The 12028-nt window shown below is 51.5% G+C and overlaps 1 protein-coding gene across 8 annotated transcripts in view; it reads left to right on the forward strand.

Annotated features, from left to right (window-relative positions):
• Positions 1 to 2063: 2063 nt before the first annotated feature.
• The window catches only part of USO1 (USO1 vesicle transport factor), a 31086-nt gene continuing 21121 nt past the window's right edge, over positions 2064 to 12028 (forward strand). For 4 of the 8 annotated variants that reach the window (XM_069855024.1, XM_069855027.1, XM_069855025.1 and 1 more), the window contains exons 1-7: positions 2064 to 2233; positions 2654 to 2740; positions 2854 to 2918; positions 6501 to 6580; positions 9420 to 9520; positions 10639 to 10741; positions 10883 to 10938. In XM_069855024.1, coding sequence (XP_069711125.1) covers positions 2168 to 2233; positions 2654 to 2740; positions 2854 to 2918; positions 6501 to 6580; positions 9420 to 9520; positions 10639 to 10741; positions 10883 to 10938 — 558 coding nt within the window. In that variant the 5' untranslated portion in view covers positions 2064 to 2167. Of the gene's footprint in view, positions 2234 to 2653; positions 2741 to 2853; positions 2919 to 6500; positions 6595 to 7152; positions 7165 to 9419; positions 9521 to 10638; positions 10742 to 10882; positions 10939 to 12028 lie in introns of all 8 variants that reach the window. The other 4 variants (XM_069855020.1, XM_069855026.1, XM_069855023.1 and 1 more) reach the window with 2 other exon arrangements.

Genomic DNA, 12028 nt, shown 5'->3' on the forward strand with positions numbered 1-12028 from the left:
AGGGAGACACCGGCCCCCCGGCTCGGCTGCTCCCGCCGGGGCCACGGGCGCCTCTGCTGAACGGGGAGCTTCCCCGCCCGTTAACAGGCGCTGTCCGAGGAACGCTGGGAACACGTGGTGGCTGCGGGTGCGAGGGCCCCGTGTCATCCCCTGCGCCCTGGGGCGCGTTATGGGTCCAGACTCCTGGTTTGAGAGGGTTTGCGCAGGTGGCACTAGCACGTCTTGTTTAAAATAAACCCCCGTCTCTTCCTGAGGCTGTACGTGTAAGTTTGGAGAACGCTGAAATAAAGAGCTCCGTGTTTTGCTGGACAAGGCGGGTTTGGTTGTTTTTTCCCCTGGCCACGAGCAGTATCCCGTTCAAGCTCAAGAATCTGCTGAGCGCTGGTCTTTTTCTTGGCACCAGCGGAGAAGGTGAGTGCCTCAGACCCTTCCCGGGGGAAGTGGGAGCTGCTCCTAACCTTTCTGGTGTCCAGAGCCCTTCTGCATAGAACGATTTATTTTTCTACACCATTTCTTGGCTGCTGGGCAATGCAGGGGAAGCCCACGTCCCAGAACACACAGGGTAGGATGGCTGTGGATGATCCGGCTCTGTTTAGTGGAGCCAGCTCGCTGCTGGGAAGGGAAGCCGGAGAGCCTCAGGGATACAAAGCCTCTCAGCAGGGGCTGCCGAAGAAGATGGAGTGGAGCCTTCAGTGCCTGCTGTGTCCTTGGGCTGGCCTTGTCCTTGCCGAAGGATTCCTTGTTGCCTCATGGAGTAGAAATGCTCTGCTCCACGGCCTCACTGAAGGATTCCTTGGTGCCCGCTTAGATAGAAATCCTCTGTTCCTCGTGTGGGCTGGTGTTTAGGCAGGGATAACCAGGGGCAGTGGGAAAGTAGAACCGTGGCTAGATGGGGGTTCCAGGAGGTTCCTGAAGGCACAAAAGAGCGTACAGCAAGCTGAGCCCCAGAGGAAGTCTGGGCTTTCTGCCTGTTGTGGAAGATAAGGCTTAGAAAAGGTGTTCCCTGAAGAGGGATAGCGCAGGGCAGGCGGGATGAATTGCAGGGGGGTGGAAGGATTGCAGAAATGAGATGTGACTGCTTTGCATCTTCTCTTTGTTCAGGAGCTGCATCCAGAACTGGTGTAGCTCCTCCAGGACTGGAGGGGCTCAGGGCTCTGCTTCTGGCGTTACAGGAAATGTAGCTGGAAATAAAGAAAAAGGCTGGGCAGAAGCCTGGTTTAGTGAGTGCTGTGATCCCCCAGCTTGTTAGGCCAAGGCACTGGTGTCAGATGTGCCTCTCTTTAGATGGGGCACAAGCTGTTGGGCTTACAACACAGTAAATGTTTGGTTCCAGTTACACATTTTAATGTGTAAAATGCTGATTACATTCTTCCCATGATGGGGAAAGTAAAATCTTCAAAGCTCTTAATTTAAATTGCTATGCGAGAGAGATTTTCTCCCTGAAGGAAAGGAGCTGGTTTTAGTCCTGAGTACGGCGATTGGTTCCTTTCTGTGTTAATTTGCTGTCTAATTAGTGGTAATTAGATATGCAGAAACCCAAAACATGGCTAAACCACAAATCCTGCGGGTAAATAATGGGCATGGCTAATAAGCGGGCACGGTGGGGTTGGGCTGGGTGATTTTCGATGTCTTCTCAGCCTCAGTGATTCCACGGTAACGGTCAGGAGGGCTGTGCCGGGAGCCGTCCCTCTGCAGGAGCGCAGAGAGCGATGAGAAGCACCCGCCGAGGGGAGGGCAGCGCCTGGAGGAGCTGGGGCCGCTTGTCCTCTGCCCTGAGCCTGAGCCGCTGCTGGCTCTGCCCTCGCTGCCGGCCTCGGGGAGGCGATTCAGTTCCCGGAGAGCAATGGGATAATCTCCTCGTTCGGAGCTGGAGTCGCGTTTGCAAGAGAAGCAGACGCGTCCCTGCTGGGGCCCCTGCGGGGCTGCTCCGGGCGCGGGGACCCCCAGCGCCTGCCGCTCGTTCTGAGCGGACCCCGCTCCATCGCCTCCCGGGGCGGCGCTCCGGAACCGACGGGCCGGGCCGCGGGGGCGGGGGGGGACCAGAGCGGGCGGGACTTCCGGCGGCCACGTCGCGCGCCACGTCCCGGCGCAGGCGCGGCGGCCGCTTCCGCGTCGGGGGGGGCGGCGGCGGGGGCATCAGCGAGGCCCGCGGCGCGACCGGGGCGCCATGAACTTCCTACGGGGCGTCATGGGCGGCCCCAGCGCCGGCCCGCAGCCCTCGGGCGCCGACACGGTGAGCGGGCCGCGTGGGGAGCCGGGGGCGGCGGCGGGGGCCGGGGCGGGGGGCCGCGTCCCTCCCGGGGCAGCCGCCGCGCCCCCGTGCCCAGGGAGGAGGTTGAGTCCCCTCCCCGGAGGGGTTTGAGGCGCTGAGGGACGTGGTTTAGTGATCGGTGGGAATGGTTGGACTCCATGATCCGGTGGGTCTGTTCCAAGCGGGTGGGTCTGTGGTTCCGTGACCCCCTCGCCTCTCTCCCGGCGGTCCCGCTGTGTCCCGGCGCTCTGCCGGGAGCGGGGAGGCCAGAGGCGGCCGAGCCGCGGGGCTTCTAGAATCAGCACAGAAAATCACATGGAAGTAGAATCATAGAATCACCGGGTTGGAAGAGACCCACCGGATCGTCGAGGCCATGACCGCGCGTGTCTTGTGCCTTCCCAGATCCAGAAGCTCTGCGACCGGGTGGCTTCTTCCACGCTACTGGATGACCGGAGGGACGCCGTGCGGGCTCTCAAATCGTTATCCAAGGTGAGCGCCCGCCTTGCCGAGCGGCTGCAGGGCTGCTCGTACTGCTGCGTTGCTTAAAGAGCTCTGGGGGGGCTCCGGGCAAGGCCAGTCACTGTTCCGTTTTCTCCGAACAGAAATACCGACTGGAGGTGGGGATACAGGCTATGGAACACCTCATCCGCGTCTTGCAGACAGACCGGTAAGCATGGAAAACCCGACCCCTCTCTGCTGCTGGAGCGGGCGCAGACAGACCAGTTCTGGTAAAGCCAGCTGGGAGCTGGATTCCAACAGCTCTTCCGTCACAGCGGCTTTTCCATGACAGACTTGATACGAGCGTATTCAGAGGTGAAAAGAATTCCAGGCACTTGGATGAGGGACAGAAAGACCAGTTTAGAGTAACGGTGGTACCGAAATGCATCCTAATGCTCCTTGGTGGTCAGCTTCTAGTACCGTGGGAAGGTAAATCCCAAATTCCAAGCTGGTTTTTGGAAATCACCCAAACCAACCTGTTGCTGGGCAAAAGGTGAGCTGGATGGGATTAAGAGGAAACGGTCCAGGTCAGAAAGTGTGTGTTTTCTTAGATGTGTGTCACCAAGTGAGCTGGCAGGATCGTCCTGTTGTGGGGAGTGATGCAGCCATTTCATCTGAAGGGCTCGGGGACTCCGGCTGCTGCCGAGACAGGTGGCACGACTCTCAACACGTGATGCAGACCGGAATGTAACATCCGTGCAGCCCAGCATTTGAAATATCTTTGCTATCCATCTACTTCCCCAGCTGACAGCATTGCTCTGTGCAGTGGTGCCCGCGTGCTGTAGCTTGGGGTCTGTTTGCAGTGCTCTGCTTTGAGCTGTGAAGCCGTGGTGCGTGGGCGGCCGAGTGCTCCGGGACAGCCTTTCCATCTGGATTTGAACATAAAGTGGGTAAACGTGAAAAACCAGGCATAAGGGTGTATGTGCGCCCCTTGCACGTGTGTACAGGGGGAGCATGTTCCCGTGTCAGGCGAGGGAGAGCTGGGCAGGCAGCCGCTGGGTGTCCAGGAGCAGGAATTGTTGCCATTTGTTGGCTGCGCTGTTAAAAATGAACTTCTGGCCTGCGTGCCACTTGTTGGTGCAAATGGTCCAAGGGAAGGGGGCAGGAGTAACCGTCCCTGCTGTGGTGGGGAAGCCCTTCAGATAACTGGGTCAACGAGCTTTCATCCACTCTAGTTCCTTGCTAAAGCTTCTGTAAGAGGCGATATAAACGTTATCACCCCACTGACAGCTTTCCCACAGCTGGAGTTCTTAGGGGTAACAGTGCCCCTCATCCTAGGCGTGCTCTGATTGATGACACCATAGAAAAGTGCTGCTATTCCATGGTTTTCTTGGCAGTGCAGAGGATGCTCGTCTCCTGCTGTTTTAGGGCAGGTAAAAGCGATGGTGAGGCACCCTGCCTGGGCAGGGCAACGCATGGGGGCCGTCACTTTAGCCTGGAGAAGAGGAGGCTGAGGGGAGACCTCATTGCTCTCTGTAACTACCTGAAAGGAGGTTGTGGAGAGGAGGGAGCTGGGCTCTTCTCCCAAGCGACAGGGGACAGGACAAGAGGGAATGGCCTCAAGCTCCGCCAGGGGAGATTTAGGCTGAACGTTAGGAAAAAAATTTTTCACAGAAAGGGTCATTGGTCCCTGGCAGAGGCTGCCCAGGGAGGGGGTTGAGTCACTTTCCCTGGAGGTGTTTAAGGGACGGGTGGACGAGGTGCTGAGGGACATGGTTTAGTGTTTGATAGGAATGGTTGGACTTGACGATCCGGTGGGTCTCTTCCAACCTGGTGATTCTATGATTCTACTTCCATGTGATTTTCTGTGCTGCTTGTGAACTCGCAGAGTGCTGCGCTGGCATCTTGGTCGAGTGAAGCTCGGCTGGCAGAGGGAAGGTGCCTCAGGTGGCGTCTGTAGGGTCGCTGTGTTACAGGAAGGCTGCACGAGAGCCAGAAAGTTATTTCTTGACTGATTTTCACTCCAGGACAAGAGCTGTGGGGCTCCAGGCTGAACAGAGTAATCGATAGAACACCACACGTAGTGAACAGCAGATGGTGGCGAGGCAGTGAGCAGCAAAGCGAGGCTGCTACTGCCCTCATTTTATGATGCCTTCCTCCTTGACAGGAAAAACGAGGCCTGTTTCTACCACATCTACATACAATTCCCTTATTCTTCTGCAGCTGCAGTGATTTCCCTAACAGGAGAAAGGAAAAGCAAGGCTGCACCTTGGGTTTTTTAACTCTCCAGGAAGTAACTGTTCTGTGTTTCAGCTGTGGAATGATTTCAGTTACATGAAAAGGAATCCATAGGCTTTGTAGTATTGTGTCAAAGAACTAAAATTACAATAAAGGGGAAGCACAAGCATGCTGGAAATCTGAGCATTCCTGCTGGATGAGAATGTTTACATGGGCTAAAAGCTTCCTTTGCTTGCATTGACCAGCAGTTTGGCAGAGGAGGAAATCACTTTTCTCCCCTTGTTTCTATAAAAGCTCAGCATAGAAGCAGGTGGTAGGAGTTGAATGGCACAAAGGCAAAATGCCTATGTCCTCGGAGACGGTCAGCAGGACAAGGACTCAATTCAAAACCCAATTGGAGATAAAAACCACACTGACACCTGGTTATTTCTGCCTTCTGGTTTAGCGTGAGCTTTGGAGAAAAGGTGGCAACGTGTCAGTTGGTGCTGAAGCCCATATGGTAGTGACACAGGCGACACAGGGACCGATTGCTCCATTCTGTCCTTTCCAAGCTGGTGAATGACTTCCAATCCTGTCTAGTTTTCTTTGTTGCAACAACTTCTGTAGGCCTGTCAGTTTTAATTAGTGGCCTAGCAGAGGTAGCTGCCCTCAATAAAGGCTTTTAAGAATGCTGGTGAGGTTGTTTTCTAGGCCTCTGCTCTGAACTGGCCTGGCAGCTTCTTACAGGGTGGATTTCATTGGTGTGGAGGCTTTAGAAAGCAGTGAAAGCAAACACTTGGAGGTTTGGATTGAGAGGTCTTGTGCTGACAGCGTGTTCTGCTGGTGCTTGGGCAGGACATCAGAACAGCTGATAGGTGTCCTCCTTGGGTTTTATTTTCCTTTGGGTATTTCTGTGGTGTCTCTGCACAGGGCTTGCAAGCTTCTCAGCCTACGTATCACAGAAATGAGTGTCTCCTCCAGCAGGGCTTAGGGAGAGAGGAGCTGGTGCAAGGAGGTGCACTGGTGCTTTGAGTTGGACTGGCTGCCCCGCGGCTCCCTGGGGTGCCCAGAGTTCCAAAACCTGTAGTGACGGTGTGTACTCTGAGCTGGTGACACGCAGGCTGGCCTCTTCAGAGAATCTGCAGCTGTCCCCATTGCATTCATGTGGAACATGAGCTTTTGGCCCTGGTTGTCTGACAGGGTAGCTGAGAAGGCCTTTTCTGGGACAGTGCTGGAGCTTGTCTGCAACTTCCTTGGGTGGCTTCCTGGGAAGGGGTCTGAATCCCTCCTCGAGACTTCTCCTGGTATACTTGAGGAGTAGGATCGAAGGAGTGCCTCAAGAAATGGAAGACATGCTCCCAGCGAAGCTTCCTGTAGTCACCTTGCACCACCAGACTTTCTGGATGCGGCCACCTGAGGGAATGGAACTGGGAGGAGGAGTTTGACTCCATTTGGGACCAGACAGCTCATGGTTACATGGTGTTACAAAACGTCTGTCAGCAGCTGTCCTGCTGCTGCAAAGGGAGCTGCCTGGGCAGTGCCATAGGACTGGTGGGCTATCAGTCACTAAAGAAAAGTGGTTCTTTCATTGCAGCTCAGATTCTGAAATAATTGGCTACGCCTTGGACACGCTCTACAATGTCATATCAAACGACCTGGAGGAGGAGGAGCAAGGTAAGCACTTAGTGGTAGCAGTTGTGTTAACTGGGGTGTCCTTTCCGTGGTGGTTTTGTTCTGATTACAAAGCGTAATCCTCACGGTTTACTTAGGCCGAGACTTGCTTCGTGTGGCTGTTAGGACAGTGCTAACAATCTTGCACACAGCTTGAATTAAAGTAATACTGGATCTCTTGCTTGTCGCTGTGCTCACTCGCCCCGGTTTTCCTTGCTCGTCCAGCTGCCTGATCCTCAGGAAAGAGGTTTGAAACAAGATCAGAATTTTACGGTGCTGGTGAATCCATGCTCACGGGAGTGGCCTTGATTACAGACTTGATGAGAATGTTATTGTCAGTTTCTTAGGATGAGCAAGGAACTGACAGGCCTGGGCTATGCGTGTGAGCTTACTGGTGTGGGGAGAGCGCAGGGTGGTTCTACCTGAAGTTACTCCCTAATGGAGTTACTGCTGCCGTAGAAAGCTGTGATGGTTGCTTGGAAAAAAGGGGCTTATGCTACCATTGTGCTGTTCAGAAAGCTATTTGACTTGTAAACTCGTTCTCTTGTTTCTTTTTCTTTTCTCTATGCTGGCAGATGATTCTGAAGGTAAAACCTTTACTTATTTACCCCTGGCACTTTGCTTTAGGCCTGCCTGCTGTTTGCTCCCATAACGCTTGCTGATGTTCAAAAAGACACTGTGAAGCCTTGCACCGTGGAAGCTGTGTGCTTTCTGCTCTAGACATTTTCTTTGGAGCCAAAATGCTTTTCCAGTTTCATTTCTCATGTGAATTGGGCCTGCTGAATGCCAGCCAATCTCCAGGAACTGTAACAGTGATCAGTTCTTGTTTGGAACGTAACAGAAGTGTGTGGCTTCACAGAACGGGTAGGATTTAATGGGCAAAGTTCACCGACAGTTTCTGTTTTGAAAAAGCCCTGAAGTTGGACACAGGCAGATGTGCTGCACACGAGTGTCCTTCACGGTGTCTCTTTGAAGCAATGCGTGTTAAAATAATGTTCGCTTCTGCTGTAATCTGCCACTAGCGCCTTGTACGTTCTCCTTTCTTAAACCGGCTTTATTTATTTCACTTGGAATTTTCTATGAGCTGTGACCAAACATCTTGTCCTTTACCCAATCTCTGCTACAAACAGCGAGTGTTTGAACTATGGGTTCCTCCTAATCCTGGCTCTGGTCCTTGCGTGAGTTCCAGGTGCTAAGGCAGCACCTGACCAGCACACACAGTTCATGCAGCCTCTTACAAGCCTCGCTGCAGGTTTTATACAGCCCAGAAGCTGGGCTTTGCCTCAGTATGTCCAGAATTCTTCTATAAAGGGCGAAATTGAAGTTATCTTTGTCTTTTCCCTTTTCCCTATCAGTATTACGTTTAGTACATTTATTAAAAGAGAGAAAGAAGCTGGACAGAAAGGAGAAGGCAAAGTGTAAGTGCTCCTTCTGTTCTGTGGGTGCACCACGGATCCTGCCACCAGACTCCACCCATAAGCACTTTGAAGTCTACACGTGCACGGGGCTCAGATCAAGAGAACAACTTCCATCAGTTTAGAGTAGCTCTTAGTGACCACTGACAAGCAGCACTGCCCACTGGAATGCAATCTTGAAATAAACAGATTGGGTGCCAGCCAGTGGTAGCCATACAGGACTGATTTGTGGAGCAGCCTTGTAAATTGTCACTTGGCCTAGAAAAACAGCAGCGGTGCAGAGATGCCCTTTGCATGCTTTGTGGGATACTTTGGCATCATTTTTTTTGTTTGTGCAACCACGAGGCATGAAATAATTGTGTGAGGGGGAATTCGTGTGCTCTCCCAGTTCTACATGACTTGAGTGAATAACAAAAGGGCACGGCGTTCCGCTCTTAAAATTAATGCAGGTTCCAGGACTGAGAGGTTTGGGTGCTCAGCTGTTTCAGACCTACTCTCCTTCCCTGATGGTTTGGTCTTTTCTGCTGCTGGACCAAACCAAATGAGGTGGTTGAGCCATTTAGCTTTAGGGGTTGATATTCTCCACTGCTTGCTTTGAGCCTTTTGATGTGAAACACACTTTGCTTTTGCAAAGTGAACTGTCCTGCGAGGAACTTCTGCAGGCGATTGGAGCCCCTCAGAGGCTTTCTGCCTGTCTTCTGCTTGGAGGGATCTCCTTTCTCTCCGAATTCTCTGCTCCTTATCACTGCGCTTGGTTATTGCTGCTACAGGCAGCTGTGGGGAGAGAGCCCTTACTGTGGACAGGGTCATAGAATAGTTTGGGTTGGAAGGGACCTTAAAGATCTAATTCCAAGCCCCCTGCCATGGGCAGGGACACCTCCCATTGGATCAGGGGCTCCAAGCCCCATCCAGCCTGGCCTTGAACTCTTCCAGGGATGGGGCAGCCACAGCTTCTCTGGGCAACCCGGGCCAGGGCCTCCCCACCCTCACTGTAAAGCATTTCTTCCTAATGTCTAGTCTAAATCTGCCCCCTTCCAATTTAAAGCCATTCCCCCTCGTCCTGTCACTCCAGGCCTTTGTAAACAGTCTCTTCCCAGCTCTCTTGTAGGTCCCTTCAGGTACTGGAAGGATCCACAGAAATAGGATTAGTTTCCTTTAGTGCTGAAATTAGTTTGTTTAGTAGATCCTTGGTTCCCTCCTGTTTTTTAAACAAAACACTTCTCAGTAGGAGTTATGTTCAGGATAGCGTAGGTTTTCTCTTTTGTGCTGCGTGTGTCAGTACTTGGTTTGAAAATAATTGGGTTAACATCATAGCAGAGACTCGAAACTTTTTTGTCACCCGGGGTCCTGTTTCAGTAAGAATAGACATCACAAGTCCCCAGAGTTCTCCCAGTCATGTGCTGTAATGCCTTGTCTTACCGTTACAGAGGAAAACGTACCAAAACAAGTTGATGATTTGGGAAGTCAGTTCACAGAGATTTTCATTAAACAGCAAGAAAACGTCACGCTCCTATTGACGCTTGTGGAGGTGAGTGGATCATCCCTGGAATTCTGGGAGAGGGCTTGTGCTGTACAGGGAGGTTCTCTGCATGGATAAAGCTGTGTTAGGTCTTTCCAGTGAAGCCCGTGGCAAATGTGAGGTGTTCTGGGACATGGGGAATGTCGGCTTGGAGGCGAGTGAGATCCGTGACCTGGATGAACGCACTGCAGCTTTTGGAGCTGGGTAACGGGGACAGGGTAACATTAGATGTTTGATTGGAAACAGCGAAGGTTATTGCTCCGCAGGCACAAACTGTTGTTACTTGTGCCAGGATAACTTTTTGGATGATCATTAACTGCCAGTGAGACCGTGATGTCCGAGATGCAGTTCAGCGGGAGAGGCTGACAACTCTCCATCGACATCAGATGTTCAGCTCCTTTTCCAGTGCTTTTACCCCCAAGGTCTGCCTCTTTATTCTCAATTGTTAAACTTTGTTTCCAAACTAAGAATATGATTGCACTTGGGAGAAAAAGAGCAACGTGAATCTATCTTTTTGTTGTTTTTTTCCTCTTTTTAGCCCATCTTCAGTAAAAAGATGACGTTTTACTCTTCCCACATGCACTGCGTGCTTGGGAGTGTTAATCGGTCAGTGTATTTGGGGCTTAGTTCCCAAGTGCTGGATTTCAGCCTCAGTAGATGGAAATGCATATCAGGAGCACAGTTTTGTAGACTGTAGTTACAAGTTAGGAAAATGATCTTTCCAATACCTGTGTTTGTGGCTGCCAGACCTGTAAAACTATTGTATGAGTGTGAAAGGTTGCCTTATAAACACACTCCCAAGATGCATAAATCCCACTTGGATTTACAGGTGGTATGATCCTGTCTGGTTTTCAGAAAGCAGAAATAGCTGGGGAATCTACCCCAGAAGAGAGGGAGGAAAGGGAACTGCTGGGAGCTCACACTGCTTATCATAAAATAGAAAGCACCTTGGAACAGGATGGTGTTTTGACTTGCTGGCTGTGTGCCGTAGTACGATGGATGAAAGAAGAAACCAATGGGAGATGAAATTCCTTATCACTTTGCTGCCTGCTCATAACTGGTGTCTAGAAGAGAAAGCTGAATGCTGAGGAATTTATTACTTAATGTGCTCCTCTCCGTCTTTGCAGGAGTTCGATTTCCATGTCCGCTGGCCTGGAGTGAAGCTCCTGACATCACTTTTAAAGCAGCAGGGACCTCAAGTACAGCAGATAATTCTTGTCAGCCCTATGGGTGAGTGGTTGTGTTTCTTGCTTATAAACCTGAAGCTCACTAAATACCATGCAAAGGAGTCTCGAGCATGGTGTTTTCAAGACCTGCAGCATGACAAAGCTGCCCCTTTCTTATGCTCTTTTTTTAATATGATTCTTGCAGGTGTTTCCAGACTCATGGATTTACTAGCAGACTCTAGGGAGGTTATACGGAATGATGTAAGTACGAACAAAGGCAGTTTATCCTCATAATAAACAGTAACTGTCTGCTGAATTGCTCAGTACTTGTGCTGAGTTTGGATTAAGTTAAATTAATGTACGTGATGGAATGATTGTGGTTGCAGTTGGGAATATTGAGTTTCTTAATTGAGGTAGGTGGCTTTGGGAGGTCTCACCATGACTGACAGCAAGGCAAACTTACTGTGTGTTTAATGCAAACGTTGACCCCTGTGCAGGGTTTTTTAGTGTGTCAGCTGATCGTTTTCTTGGCCATCAGGATCAATTCAGTCCTTTTTACTCATCAGACACCAAAATGCTCTAATAACTCACTGCAGAATCATAGACTTGTAAAATTGTTCAGTTGGTGAACACCTTTGAGATCGAGTTCAACCACCCCTGTCCTCTACTAAACCAGATCACGGAGCACCTTGCCTGCCTGGCTTTTAAACCCCCCCGAGCAATAGGGACTCCACCACCTCTCTGAGCAGCCTCTGCCAGTGCCTGAGAACCCTTTCCATGAAGACATTTTTCCTGATGTCCCATCTAAACCTGCCCTGGTGCAACTTCAAGCAGTTTCTTCTAATCCTGTCCCTTCTTACTTGGGAGAAGAGACCCACCTTGCTACAATCCGCTTTCAGGCAGTTGTAGACAGCAGTGAGGTCTCCCCTCAGTCTCCTTTTCTCCAGGCTAAACAGCCCTGGGTCCCTCAGCCACCTCTCATAACCCTTGTTCTCCAGCCCCTTCCCCAGCTCTGTTCCCTTCTCTGGACGCACTCCAGCCCCTCAATGTCCTTCTTGGACCGAGGGGCCCAACACTGAACCCAGGATTCAAGGTGAGGCCTCACCAGCACTGAGTACAAGGGCACAATCCCTTCTGTGGACTCAGCATTGCTGGGATGCTTTTCTGAGGTGCTGCTCAGAGAAAGTGAGGTGCTTTACAGGTCCCTCCTCTCCTCTGTGTAGCCTCTTAGAATGCTTTTTTAGCAGCACTGCTCTCCTTTTCTGAAAATGCAGCGAGAGAACCATTGTGTGGTGTCTGGGGGGGTTAGCTACATGTGCTGAGTTGAAGGGCAGTTCTGTCTGTGACTCTG

This window comes from Phaenicophaeus curvirostris, chromosome 4 (genome assembly GCF_032191515.1).
Source record: "Phaenicophaeus curvirostris isolate KB17595 chromosome 4, BPBGC_Pcur_1.0, whole genome shotgun sequence".
In the NCBI taxonomy this organism is placed as follows: domain Eukaryota; kingdom Metazoa; phylum Chordata; class Aves; order Cuculiformes; family Cuculidae; genus Phaenicophaeus; species Phaenicophaeus curvirostris.